We start from the raw sequence: 13039 nt of genomic DNA on the forward strand, positions 1-13039 counted from the left end.
TAAGAAACTTCATTTCTATGATAGGCCACAATTATTCTTTGGGAAATTATCGGGCTTTACAAAATGCCTAATAAAGATACTAGAAGAGTGAGCCCCACTTTGTCCCTTCTTTCATCTACAGTAACTTTTATAAGGCCCTTTTGTCCTCTCTCTCAAGGTATCATTGATTTTCATTGCAGGACAAAAGGGCATGGCATTTAAAACTACTTATTTAAAATTCTAGAAAATACGTTCTTTTTCAAATAAGAGCTTATGGCTAAATTATACAGAAGGCTTTGCCATAGGCATCATATTTACCTTTTGCTCAGTTGTTTGAATGCCTTTTTCTGTAAACTTGTTTGTTGGGATTTCAGTTCTAAAATTCAAATTAAAACTCATGGTCACTAATCAATTGTATGAGTACGTATAAAAGTTGGAAAAGTTGATAAGATTTAGTAGCATATGGATCTAAGCTTTTCTCCCTCCTATGAATTAGCCTGTGCTCCTGGACACATTAATAAGTGGCCATTTTTCTGGAATTCTGCGCTCTTCCTGCTTCCTTTCATTACATTAGGCAAGGTTCCACTGGATGAGACATTTGCAGTCTTAAGACTTCCTGCCAGGGTTCAGACTTTGTATTTCTGACATTGAAGCTGTCTTGTTCCTGAAGCTACTTAATTAGAAACACATTCATTTCAGTGTACACTGGAAAAAGCCCGGACAGCAGAGCCAGGCACACTGGGAAGCTGGGGCATTTATGTAGCTGGCAGCTAAACTAATGGTTTACAGCTTAAGGGGAAAAAAATATTGCAGGGCATTTCCTTGCCCCTAGAAGCAAAGAGAAGTTGAATGTGCCCAGCAGATACCTTCAAAAATAAAAAAAATAATAATAAAAGAAGAAGACAATGATGGAAGGAAAGAAAGGGCAACTCTACTTTCAGTGCAGTTGTGTGTATGGTTCTTTTTTTGGCTACTATCAAACACAAGTCTCCTAAAAGAATAGTTCCCAAACTGTGTTGCTAATATTCAAGTCTGTTTTACAAGCTTCTGAAAGACATGACTGCTGAGATCTGTAGTAAGGAGGACATTTTATATTCTGAGAAAGGATTTTTACTTGAAGAATTTTGTCCTTATTTTTAAGTGTTTGAGCAATTTTAAAATGTGTATTTGATGTTTAGAACCCTTTGCTGCCTCACCATTGCTTTGCAGATAAAGCCTGGGCTCCTTAATACTCTGTTGCAAGCAAACCTCTTCTGCTTCATTATTCCCCAAGCTGCCCCCAAAGAGCCATCTTTACCCCTCCCCTCTGACTCCCCCAGCCGGCCAGAGCAAAGTACCTCGTCGCCCCAGTCTGAGCCAGCCAGCTTTCTTCTAAGCACATAAAAATAACCTCTGCACATATTGTAAGATGTATCCCATACTGGAGAGGCAGATGGCAAAGTTGCCCGCCACCCCCTTCCCTCCCCAGGAAAGACACGGCATGGAAGGTGAGCCGGGGACTGAGGTTCCACCGCGTGGTCAGTGTGACTCCAGGGAAGAAATGCACACACTTTGGAAGTCCAAGCCCAGGTTTACCATTTACTTGGGTTTATGGCTTTAAAGTGATTTAACCTCTCCGGTATATTTCCTCCTCTGAAGGTGGAATTGTACCTGCCTGGCAAAGTTATTATGTAGATTAGCAAAGGTGAACTTAAAGATTTTCATGGAACCACCAGCACATTTCTCATTGACAGTAGTATCAGAAATGATCGTGTGTGTGCGCGCACACAGACGCCTGAAAACAAAGGAAAGACTGATGAACCCCAAACACTCAGGATTGTAAACCTTTGGGGCTGGGCTTTCGTCCCCTCGCTCAGTCGCTGACGGGGAACCTGTTGCTCTTGAGCAAAGCGAGGAGCAGAACCTTTAGGAATTGTCATGTCACCACGCTGGCGTGTGTGCCGCTGCGCGGAGAAGCTTGCGGGCAGCTCTCCAAGTCCTTAGTCCAGTCGGAATAGGCAGTTAGGTCACCTCTCTTGAGACCAGAAGAAAACGGCAGATACAGATCATCCTTCTTTGAATCCCATTTGCCTTCCTTGCGACTGTAACCACTTGTCCGTTATAATCACGGCCATCACGGTCCCCATTCTTACTAGGAACCCTGCTCGTCACTTGGTGTGCGTTCTCTCGCCCTCTAGTAACGTGCCAGGTGGGTCCAGTGTCCCATTTGAAAGATGACTCAAGCCGCGCAGTCACAAGCCGCCCCTGCAAGACCGACGCCGAGGCCCTTGCCCCCCCACACACACACTGTTTACACTGCTGCCTGCGTTTTGAAATTCTTCCGAAGTTTCTAGGCTTGGGAACAGAATGTCATATTAGGATTTTTGTTGTGAAAGGAAATGTAACTGTGCATACGTTTATTAAAACAGTTTTTCTCCAAATAGTTGAACCATCTGTAATTTTCTGTCGGAAGCAACAGACATTAAAGCAGCTGTGTGTCTCTGTTTCTCTCCACAGCGCTCCCATGCCTTACCTCATAGGAATCCATTTAAGTTTAATGGAGGTAAGTTGGCTTCTTCCCTCCCCCGTCCCTCGGCTTGGGGTTTTGTTCTGCACTGCGCGGTGGGGAGACACAGTGTGGGTGCACAGCTCTGTGCAGGGAGCACGAAGCAAGCTCACGTGTGTTGCCCTCCTGAGTGCGGAGCCGAGCTCCAGCTTAGGCCCTTAACACTGGCTCTTGATTCCAAGGCTTTTCCACTTGGGTTGGAGATTGTGGCCTTCATAGGTGTGGGGGTGAGAGCCAGGAGGAAAGGGCTCCGTGAGGGGTTGAATGAGAGAAGGGAAGTGGTTTGCTTTTCAGAACAAGGTCTCATCTAAAATTGCTATAGCAGTATTACATTTTTTTTCATTGTAGGAAATGTGATATAAATGGTATAGAAATACAAAGAATATTAAAATTGTCCACACTGCCATTATTCCAGATCAAACCACTGTTGGAAATTTACTATTCTTCTGGTCTTTATTCTGAGAATACATATTTTATATAAATGTGCATGATTGATATGATTTATGTATATATACTTTTGTGTCTTTGCTTCATTTAATATTATGGCGTGAGAATTTATGTTTTTGTCTACTCTTGGTAACAATTTGTAATTTGCTACCTGTCATTCCCACCATTTGGATATACCACAACTTAACTATTTTCCTACTGTTGGACACTTAGATTGTTTATAATTTTTCCACTATTATAAATAGCATTTCAGTGAACATCTTTATGCATAAGGCTGTATCTGCATTTTGACTTATTTCCTTAGCATAGAATCCCTAAAGTAGAAATGCTTGGTCAAAGCTATGAATCTGATGCCAGATTGCTTTCTGTATGGCTGTACCAATTAGATAGCAGTTCTTTTAAAGGACTTTTCTGTGCTTTTGGAAGTGCCATTAGTTTGTAGACATGAACCCCAAGCCTTCTCCTCCTCAGGAGAGAGCAGACATTTGTACTAGAGCAGAGCGGGCGGGGGTGGGCGACTTGCCTGTGCCGCACAGGAGCTAAGCTCTCGGAGGGAAATCTACAGCCATGTCCGTCTGCGATGGTGCTTTGCATGTCTTAAAGGAAGTGCTACTTCTCTTCTTCTGTTCCCTTCATTTCACGTCGACGAGGACCACCTGCTTCTCCACTAACTGTTGCACACTGTGCTATTGTGCTTACGAAAATGAAACAAGTTGGTTATCGAAAAACCTGTTTGTTTGACATTGAGAATCTTGATCAAAATAGACCACAGAAATCTGCTCAAATTTCTAATTTGACAGGACGGCCATGTGGCTCCTACATTCTGTTAACAGTCCCTCCCTGTCATCACCCAGCCCTAAGCACATACAGTACACAGTTTATGGACTATCTTGGATGATGTATTTAGATCAGATTGAAGAGATTTCTTCTGTTTTACCTTTGTTTGTCAAGTTTGGGGGTCTGTTCAAAGCTACAATGTGAAAAGGCAAAATTAAAAGTGAATCATTTCTAATGGACCTTTCGGGCCAATGCTGTAGAGTTTTAAACACCGGCGGAAAGACCACTTGGCCTATGGGTGCGCACAGTCCCCTCCCGCGTCTCCTCCTGCCTTGGTGTGCGCCAGCCCGGGCCTCTTAGCCCTTTTCCTGTCCTGCTGCCTTCAGCGCTCACCAAGAGCCTCGGCTGGCTGGCTCTGCTTCTCTGCCTGCCCTCTCGTCATCTTGCTTAAAGCTTTTGGCTTCCGTTACCAAGTCGGAGCCGGTGACTCTCAGCTGTCATTCTCACACTGCTCTGCCTGAGGTCCCAAGTTTCACATGCCAGTTGAGTTTCACCTAGATGTTACACGTCTCTCTTATTCTCCGAAACTCTTATTTTCATGTATACACACGTACAAGCTGAGCCAGTCCACTCCCCTCCCAGAGTACCCAGGCCCCATGAATGGCACCACTGCCTACAGAGACACCACAGTGGGACACCTGAGGTGGCTGAGTATTCCTCTTCATCATTTACTGCCTCTAACTACTCACTGAGTTGCTGAAATATCTCCTGCTCTGTTCCTTCCTCACCATGTTCGTTGGCACATTGCTTTCATGGATTCTTGCAAAGCCATATTCACCTGATAAGCAAAACAAGGGCCTTTTATGCTCCAAGCGTTGTGCTAGATCTGGGCATATAGAGATGAGCACAAGATTCCTTCTACAGAACTGGCACAGAAGTGTTGCCTTCTTTCCACCCGGCTACTCTTTTAGGGCCCACTTTTCACTCTCCCTCTGCTCTGCCCCCACGTTCTGCACCATTTCTCCACTGCTGCCAAGCCTCTGCCCATTGCTGCAAAAGTACTTGTGAGCTGGTGCTCAGGCTGGTCCCTGAACAGATCTACACTCCTGCACCTCTGCATGGAGAAGCCCTGCCCTTCTCCAACTCTTCCCAGAAGTCCTCTTTCTTGTCTTTTTTCACTGATGGAACCTCTGGCTCTCACTGGTAGCTGTTTCCTGTCCTGTCCTCTCTATCAGCCCCTGGAGCTTGACTTCTTTGGGAACAGGGCCTATGCACCATTCACTGTGATGGCCTCAGCCCCCTTAGTATGTGCCAAGTGCCAAGCAGGAGGAATTGTCTGAGTAAAAACTTTCTCAAAAGGGTGGAGAAAGTTGCTTGGAGAGCTGTAATTTGGAGCACTTTTAGAAGCCTCCAATAGACATCACTGTCTGCAGGCAACCCAGTGCCTTGCATCTTTTACATAAAGATGAAGGAGGTAAATATTTTACATTTTGTATGATTATAAGTAATTTAACATAAGGCCTTTTGCAATAAAAATATATAACCCAGAGTATGCATGCATTTGAAGCTAAAACTTGAAAGAGTTTCATACTTAGATGAGCAGGTGTAAGCCTACTCTGTTCGGGCTTTGAAAGGCCGAAGGTTCAGAAATCAACTAGCCTTGTAGCTTGACTGAGGTCAGAGAAGAGTTTGCTGTGCTAAGCTCTTATGTGGCCAGCACCAAGAAGGAAACATAAGTATGGTCACCCCACCCTCAGAACCAGAGACATTCTTCTGGACAGAGACATTGGGGCATTGGCCAGCCACAAACTACCAAATGTCAGAGTTCTGTGTCCTGGTCTCTTCCCTTGGATTTCAGCCCACACCCAGAGGACTCTAGTTGTGCATGCCAGTTGATGGGGCTTCTCTGGCTCTGTTGTACCTTTCAGTGCCAGGCATGCTTCTCCTACACTTCCCCCAGGAACACAGGCTGTAACGCCTGGCCAGGAGCACAGACCTGGGGCCAAAGGAGCGCTCTTAAAGGAAGGAGCTCAGGGAGGCCCATCTCATCTCACTACACTAGTTTTCTTACTGGCAATTCAGCAAAAGGCTTATTTTTGACTGTCTTGTTATTTTTTCTTGAAAGCTATAGGCACCTTATTATGCCTTTGCATATGTGCCAGAATTTTTTAAACTTCAAATGAATGTGGCAGATGTTCATAAAAGTTTAGAAAAAGCTACCATAGGAAGACTTTTTAACCATTTTTATGACACTCAAATTTGTTGCACAAAAAGAAACATAAATTACAACCTAGTATTCTCATTTGGAAAAAGGTTATTTCAGGAAAAGACCTAATTCTAGTCTTCAAGCTCAAAGAGGATGCGTTGCCGTTTGTTAAACGGTAACCTTGTCGCTGTAAAGAGTCCACTTTCCTTCTAAAGTGACAAGTTTATAGTTGATCATCGTTCTCTCTCCTTCTGCCTTTTGGTATTCTTTCCCTCATTTAAGCAATCTGAGGCTAGTGGCAAGTTAGCAGAATAGCCAAGGGTATTGGCATAGACCTAGTTTCTTCTTGGAGAGAATGATCATGTTAGTTGGCAGCTAGGAAATCCCAAAACATGGCCAGATTACACAGTGACTATTTCCTTTCATTCAGCTGATCTCAATTTAGTTCAAGCGACATTTATGCAGTCCCTCTTCTGTGCCATATCTGGTAGCAGGTGCCAGGTCATATCTGCTGGATGGTACTTTTCCTATTTCATAAATGAAGAGCTTCCTCCCATGCATGCTTTTGTGTGCATACCTCAGGGGAATGTAAGAGATGTATCCAGAAGGCATTGTATGTCACTCCTGCTGGTGGAGTGGTTAGGAAAAGAAAGGATGGTGGCAGTGACATCGCTCCAAAGAGAACCCGAGGCCAGCTTGTAAGTGAAGCTCCGTCCCTAAGCAGAGGCAGTAAGATCCGGCACTTAGCTCCTGGGCCTTGGGCTCTGGCTTTCCTCCTTCCTGCTGGTGGGATTTCTGGCAAAGTAGTTGCCCACTGACCCTCTTTTTCCTCCCCTGCAATTGGAGGTCGTGTCAGAGTCTCCTTTATAGGATTGTTGGCAACAGCTAGTAAGACAACGCTCGTCACCGTGATGCCTGTCACAGTGTCAGCACAAAAAATGCTCCACAGTCAACAGCCATTGCTGCTTCTACTTATCTGGTAGGCTTAACGCTATTTACATGGTTTAGCTAATGCCTTTGACATTGTGTTTTAGGAACCCCTAGATTCCAAAGGTCATCATCCTCATCCCATAGGGAAAGAGTTTTGACACAGTTGGTGTGTACCTGCCTCGTTTTCCCCTGGTTTTCAATGCAGGGGCGCTGTACCAGAATTGGGAATGATGATTTTGAAGGATTTGATAAATGTACTCTCCAAACCCTGCCCGGCCACTTCCTTGTTGTGTTGACTTCAGTCATGATACTTTGTCTTCTGTATCTTTTTCTCTTACTTCATCTTGGAGGACTGAGTCCTGTATATGTCCAGCATATCCCAGCATCTGGAATGTGGCAGGGACACAGTCTGCATTCCTTCCCCAGTGATGTGTTGAGAGCCTTTTGTGTCCGGGTACTGCAATAGACCAAGAATTCTTTATGAAATGATGGCTGTGATGTAATCCCCACCTTCTCAATGTTTTGTCTGGAGCAGATGCACACAAGTAGAAAATAATTGCAGTGAGTGGGGCCTACCATGGGCTCGGGAAGGAGAGACTCTAGCCTGGAGGGCTGAGGGCTACACTTCTCTGAAGAAAAGAATGTGTACACTGAAGCCTAACAGATAGATACAACTAGGGAAACTAAGGTAACGGGCTGGCCTCTAGTAAACTTGAGGTGTAGATCAGAGGCTTCCAGGAAGTCTGAGTTCCATGTCTAGTACGAAAACAGAGCTGAAGAGAGAGGGGAGACCTGAGTTAGGCAGGAAGAGGCCAGGCCATCCAGGGCCTTGTAAGCCGCATTAAAGAGTTTGAACTTTATAGGGCCACAGAGAGCCATTGGAGGGTGTAAATAGGGGAGGGATATGGTCAGGCCTTCTCCTTGTGGGCCATTAGAAACACAGTCCCTCCATATAAAATGCTTGGAAACTGCTTAACCATGTTAGTAAAGTAAATTGATATTTGTAAAGATCAAGGTAATTCTTAAGGAAATTACACACCAAAACCATGTATATAAAATTCAGATGTGTTAAGCGTCCCAGACTCAAGCCTCTGAATGGTTCCTTTGCCATGAAACTGTGGCCAAGGTGTATTTAGTGATGGCTTTTTTTTTTTTTTGAGGTTTTAAGCATCATCTTTACTAGATACTGACTTTTCTTCTCTGCTTTCAAGTACTTTTCATGCATCAGACACTCTTTTCCCACCCCACTTTGATGGTATGTATTTCGATGATGTACTGAGTGGTAGTTCTAGGCGGCAAGAGCAGGGTGAGTGAGACCCAGTTACCAGGTTGCAAGCCCTGGCTGCTCTTTCCCAGTGCAATTGCGGCATGCATGTGACCCGTGCTCGGCGAGACCAGGCAAGGCTCCTGGCATTTCTCTCTCCTCCTCACCATCATTTCTCCAGCAAGACTTAGCCATGGGCCCCTGCAAGCCTGGTTTTGCAAGCATGCTGGCAGAGGCATGGAGCCACTATTCTGAGGACAGCATCCCAGTGCCAAATCCATGCTGTCTTGGTTGTTGGGATGCAGAGGCCATGTTTGTTGGTGTCTATGGTCAGGGTCCTGGTCTAACTCTGGGGTCTTACACAGAACAACAGAATTTACTACCTTTTGCATTTCAAAGAGCTTGAATTTCTATCTATTGAGTTAGCCTGTGTGTGGGGGGGGGGGGCATTCTACCTTTGAGCTATACCCCCAGCCCAGTTTTATTTATCTGGGTCTTGCTAGGTTGAAGAGCCTCACTACTTGCGGAGGCTGTCATCGAACCTTCCACCCTTCTCTCTCAGCCTCCAAGTACTGGAATTTCAGGCGTGCGCCACCATGCAGCTCAGTTAACACTATCTTAACTCGTTTTTCTTTCCTTCTTTTTTTTATTCCTTATAGAAAGTCCTTAATCCTTTGCTTTTTTTAAATGTTTATTTTAAAGCAGTTTTATAGTGAATAAAGAAGAGTGTTTCTTGTTCATCACTATCATTTTGCTGCTTCTCAAGGCTCCACGGAAATAAGATGTAGTTTACGGTTATTAATTTTGCCTAATACAAAACTCTAAGCCATAATCATATTTAGCTATAAATGATGACGTTTATGTGGCCACACAAGAATGGAGACATTTCATGTGAGATTTATTTTAGGGGGCTTAGTAAGTCATGTTCCTGTTTTTTAAAATGATATCTACATGAAACATTCCAGCTGCTAGTTGCAATGATGGGTTCATGAGGAAATTTTTGATGAGAAAAGAATGGGGTGGGAGGAGACTGACACCTTCTGATTGCTTGCTTAACCCCATACACTGCGCTGGGGTCTTCACCTGCTCTCCCTTGGAGCGGCATCCAAACTCTGAAGCACGAGATGAAAATCATCTACACCCTGTCCTCCTACTACGATGGGTCCATCGGCTCCCGGAGCCTCAGCTCTGCAGTTCCCCTGAGTCTGTGTGGACCAAAGCTGGCCCTGCCCCAATGCCGGGCAGAGCCTCCTCAGGGCTGTGCACTGAGGATTATGGGGAGGGAAAAGGAGAGCTCATGCCCAGAAGCCCGAGGCTCTTCTAGAGACAAGCTGAGCACTTTAGTGACTGGGGCCTGCTTCCTTAGCCTGGCAGAGACTCCATTCTTTCATCTGTGAGATTATGATATTATCCATCTCAAAGAGTTGTGAGAATTAACTGGCAGAGTGGACATACAGAGTTTGGCACAAATATATCAAACATTCATTGTCATAGTAGCATAAAATAAGAGGCAAAGACTGGATCGATGGATTCCTGGAGATTGTTTCATTTTGTTTAAAAAAGAAAAGGAATTGGCCAGTGGCTTGGTTTTGTTGGCATTTCCTTAGCACGCTGCATACCAGCCACACCATGTACACATAGGAATCTCTGCCATATCTGGAGAATTGAGGGCACCAGGGCCACAGGCTCTCTTCACTCTGGGCCTGGGAGAAGTCCTGCAGTTGGTTGCTAGATCTCCCCTGGAAGCTCGCTCTCTCTTTTTCACATTCGAATCTGCTTTTAAAATGAGTATGATTCTGAAATGCCACTTATCCTAAGGTTGTGATTAGTTAGTATGAAACAATGTCAAGCCCTCCGTGTGACCAATGGGAACAAGCGCTTCTGGCTGCGGGAAGCAGCCCTGCAGACTGTTCACTTCAGTCTAACGTGTCATGCTGGAAATGCCCTCCTGTGAGACAGGCCCGCCGGCAGTGCCCCCGTAGAGAAACTGAGTCACCATGGGAGTCCCAGTGAACCATGTGAGACTATCAACGCTATTTGTTCCTGGTTCTCCTGTCAACGCTTGACCCATCATTAGACAGTAGTCCCATTTACTGACTTCAAAGAAAATTGCAAAGAAAACTCAGTTGTTCCTAGAGATGTTGAATAAATCAAATTCTTTTTACATGAATGTAAGAGTGGCCCGAATGCAACCTGTAGCGGAGTGGAAAGAGCCCTTGCTCTGGAGTCCTCTTCACCCGAGTTCAAATCCTCGCTCCCCACAACTAGGTCCTTTCAAACAAGTTCCTTTGTTTAAAGGATGGATCTGCATAGCAGGGGAGGGAGGATGGTTACTCTCTCAGGGTGTCCACCTTACAAAAACTGCTTTTGCATCTTTAACCTCCTCAGAGATGCCTGCTGGAAACACAAATACTAGCTTGGTCATCGAGTGAGAGTCTGCACGGCAGCCTTGAGGCCACCCCCTTGAGGACGGTGCCAGTGAAGGTGTTCAGGTGCCCCACTGGGCCTCACCCTCCTCGCTTGCAAGGAGGGTAGGTTCCTCATTTCGTAGGAGTTTTTAATGAGAAACAAATGAGAAAATGCAGGCAAACACCCAGATTGGTGCCCGTCACCAATTGATATTAGGCGCCAAATAAATGGAAGTAATTACCAATATTATATGCAGGTAGAATTGGAATACCTCTCTTCAAAAGAGCAAAAAGACTCGTCCACCTAAGATTGACTCTGCCTTCTTTTTCAGGCTCCCTTTTTATTTTCTAATGATTGACCTCTTCTAAATTAACATTCATTTAAAGGCACTTTTAACTGCTTAAAGCCACATGGGACTGGTGACTTCTTTTCATAAACTTGCAAGTGACTAGGGCGGGGCCTTTACAGGACCTCAGAGACTGGAGCGATGATTGAAGAGAGGTGCCCTTGGCCCAGGCAAATCCCACTTGGGACCCGAGCGCATGTGGTTCTGTTTAACGCCATGCTCAGCGACTCTGGGTACTGGTTTGTGACCATCAGGCATTTGCTGTTGATATGCGAGGTCACCACAGTAGGGGTGTTTGTCAACCAAATTAAACTTCCCCTTAATGACCTAAAATAATTGATTCAGAAGGCCTTTAAATGGGCCAGGGTAATGTGTAAGCTAGCCGAAATCTGGCGTTTTTGCACAAATTAGCGTGTGTGTGTGTGTGTGTGTGTGTGTGTGTGTGTGTGTTTACATTTTGCCTTTGTGGGGGAAAATGCAGATGGACCATGGGTTTTGGAAGCAGACAATGAGCCTAAGTTTGATTCCCAACCATTTGTCTCTGTGTAGCTCAAGCTAAAAAATGTCACTTAGTGGGTATGTGCTTCAAATCTCCATTGGCAAAGTGGGGCACCTATCTAAAAAGAGGTAACAAAGAATATGGCTAAAGTACCATGCACATCAGCAGGTCCTCAAGGGGGGTAGTGGTGGTGGTGTGTGTGTCTGTGTGTGTGTGTCTCTGTGTGTGTGTGTGTGTGTGTGTGTGTGTGTGTGTGTGTGTGTTGGTGCTAAAGAATGAGCCCAGGGCCTCGTGCACCCTGAACAAGCACTGCACATCTGAGCTACATCATCAATCCCAGTGGATATTATTAATAATGAAATATTTTGAGTAGATTCCTCAAGAAGACATCTTAACAATTTTTACAAAATAACCAAACTGTGATGTCCTAACTATACCTCTTCCCCCTGCTGACCTGCTCTCTCCATAAACCACTCCCGAAAGTTAAAAATCTACAGAGAGAAAATGTGATTAAAAATGGAGTCAGTGGACCTTTCTTTTGTTTGCTTTTCACATGATTTCTAAATAATTTTTAAGTTTGAGTATTAAAATTTATACCATGTAGGCTACAAAAGGAGATATTTTTGTTTGCCCATTGGATCCAGACATTTGTGATCTAAGCCCAGGCCTCTGCAGGTAAGGCTTGGGGCCACCACCCTATGTTTGTTTAGAAACATAGGCATTGGCTAGAGGCCTTTTTAAAGTATAATTAGCAGTGACATTAAAGTCTCATATATGGTTGGAAGTCACCAACATCCCAAAGAGTAGCTTATGTCCTGCCTAAAATCCTTCCCTCCGTGAACCCAGTATCTGACAGAAGCTAAAAGGTGCAGATTGAGGCTGCCTAGACTCCTGGATTCTGCTTCTGCCAAATATAATATCTGTTAATTTTGATGCCTAGGAATCAATTGTTTTGAAATATCCAGTGGCAATAAATTTACATCCTCCCTCTTCAGCTTTTGACTGCAAATATTTTGTACTGATCGAATGGGTTAAATTATGAAGCTTGATAAGTACATATGCACATTACCCATCCCTAGCTTTAGAAGAGGAAGAAAAAAAAAAGAAGAAAGAAAGAAAAAGATAGCTATGATTTTTGGAAGTCATCCCAATTTTTAAAAATAAGAGAATTTGGACATTTTGGCATATGGGGTTTTTTAAATGAAATTTCATGGAACTGAAAACAGTCAATTTTAGGTTTCCAAAAATTGTTTTGATTTTCGTTGGTATAAATTTGCTGCACATGGTTTTGGGGAAGTTCTGAGAGATACATTTAGGACTTAGAGGTTGGTTTTTTTTTTTTTTTAAGATTTGTGATTGAGTTTTAAGAGGTGATTTTTTTTTTCTTTTCCTAACTCAAAGTATAAATTGGAGGAGAACAAAGTTCCGTTTCCAAGGACAGTCTTTGGTAATGACATCGTTCCACATTGCTGAGCAACTGGACTTGGAGCCAAATGGCAGAGCCGCCGCTCAGCACCATGCGGATGCTGTCTCTTGCTCCCCGGTGCCGAGGGAAGGTCTCCAGGCCCAGTGACTTTGGCCATTCCATTAGCAGCAGCTGCTGGTGATCGGCACTGGGAGCGTCACCTGTGTAGGGT

The 13039-nt window shown here is 44.4% G+C and overlaps 1 protein-coding gene across 5 annotated transcripts in view; it reads left to right on the forward strand.

Moving 5' to 3' along the window:
- The window catches only part of DENND1A (DENN domain containing 1A), a gene marked incomplete at both ends in the record, with an annotated part of 564729 nt that overhangs the window by 354388 nt on the left and 197302 nt on the right, over positions 1 to 13039 (forward strand). For all 5 annotated transcript variants that reach the window (XM_080708699.1, XM_080708698.1, XM_080708700.1 and 2 more), the window contains one exon: positions 2476 to 2521. In XM_080708699.1, the coding sequence (XP_080564825.1) occupies positions 2476 to 2521 (46 nt within the window). The remainder of the gene's footprint in view (positions 1 to 2475; positions 2522 to 13039) is intronic.

This window comes from Muscardinus avellanarius (genome assembly GCF_963383645.1).
Source record: "Muscardinus avellanarius genome assembly, chromosome: 13".
In the NCBI taxonomy this organism is placed as follows: Eukaryota; Metazoa; Chordata; class Mammalia; order Rodentia; family Gliridae; genus Muscardinus; species Muscardinus avellanarius.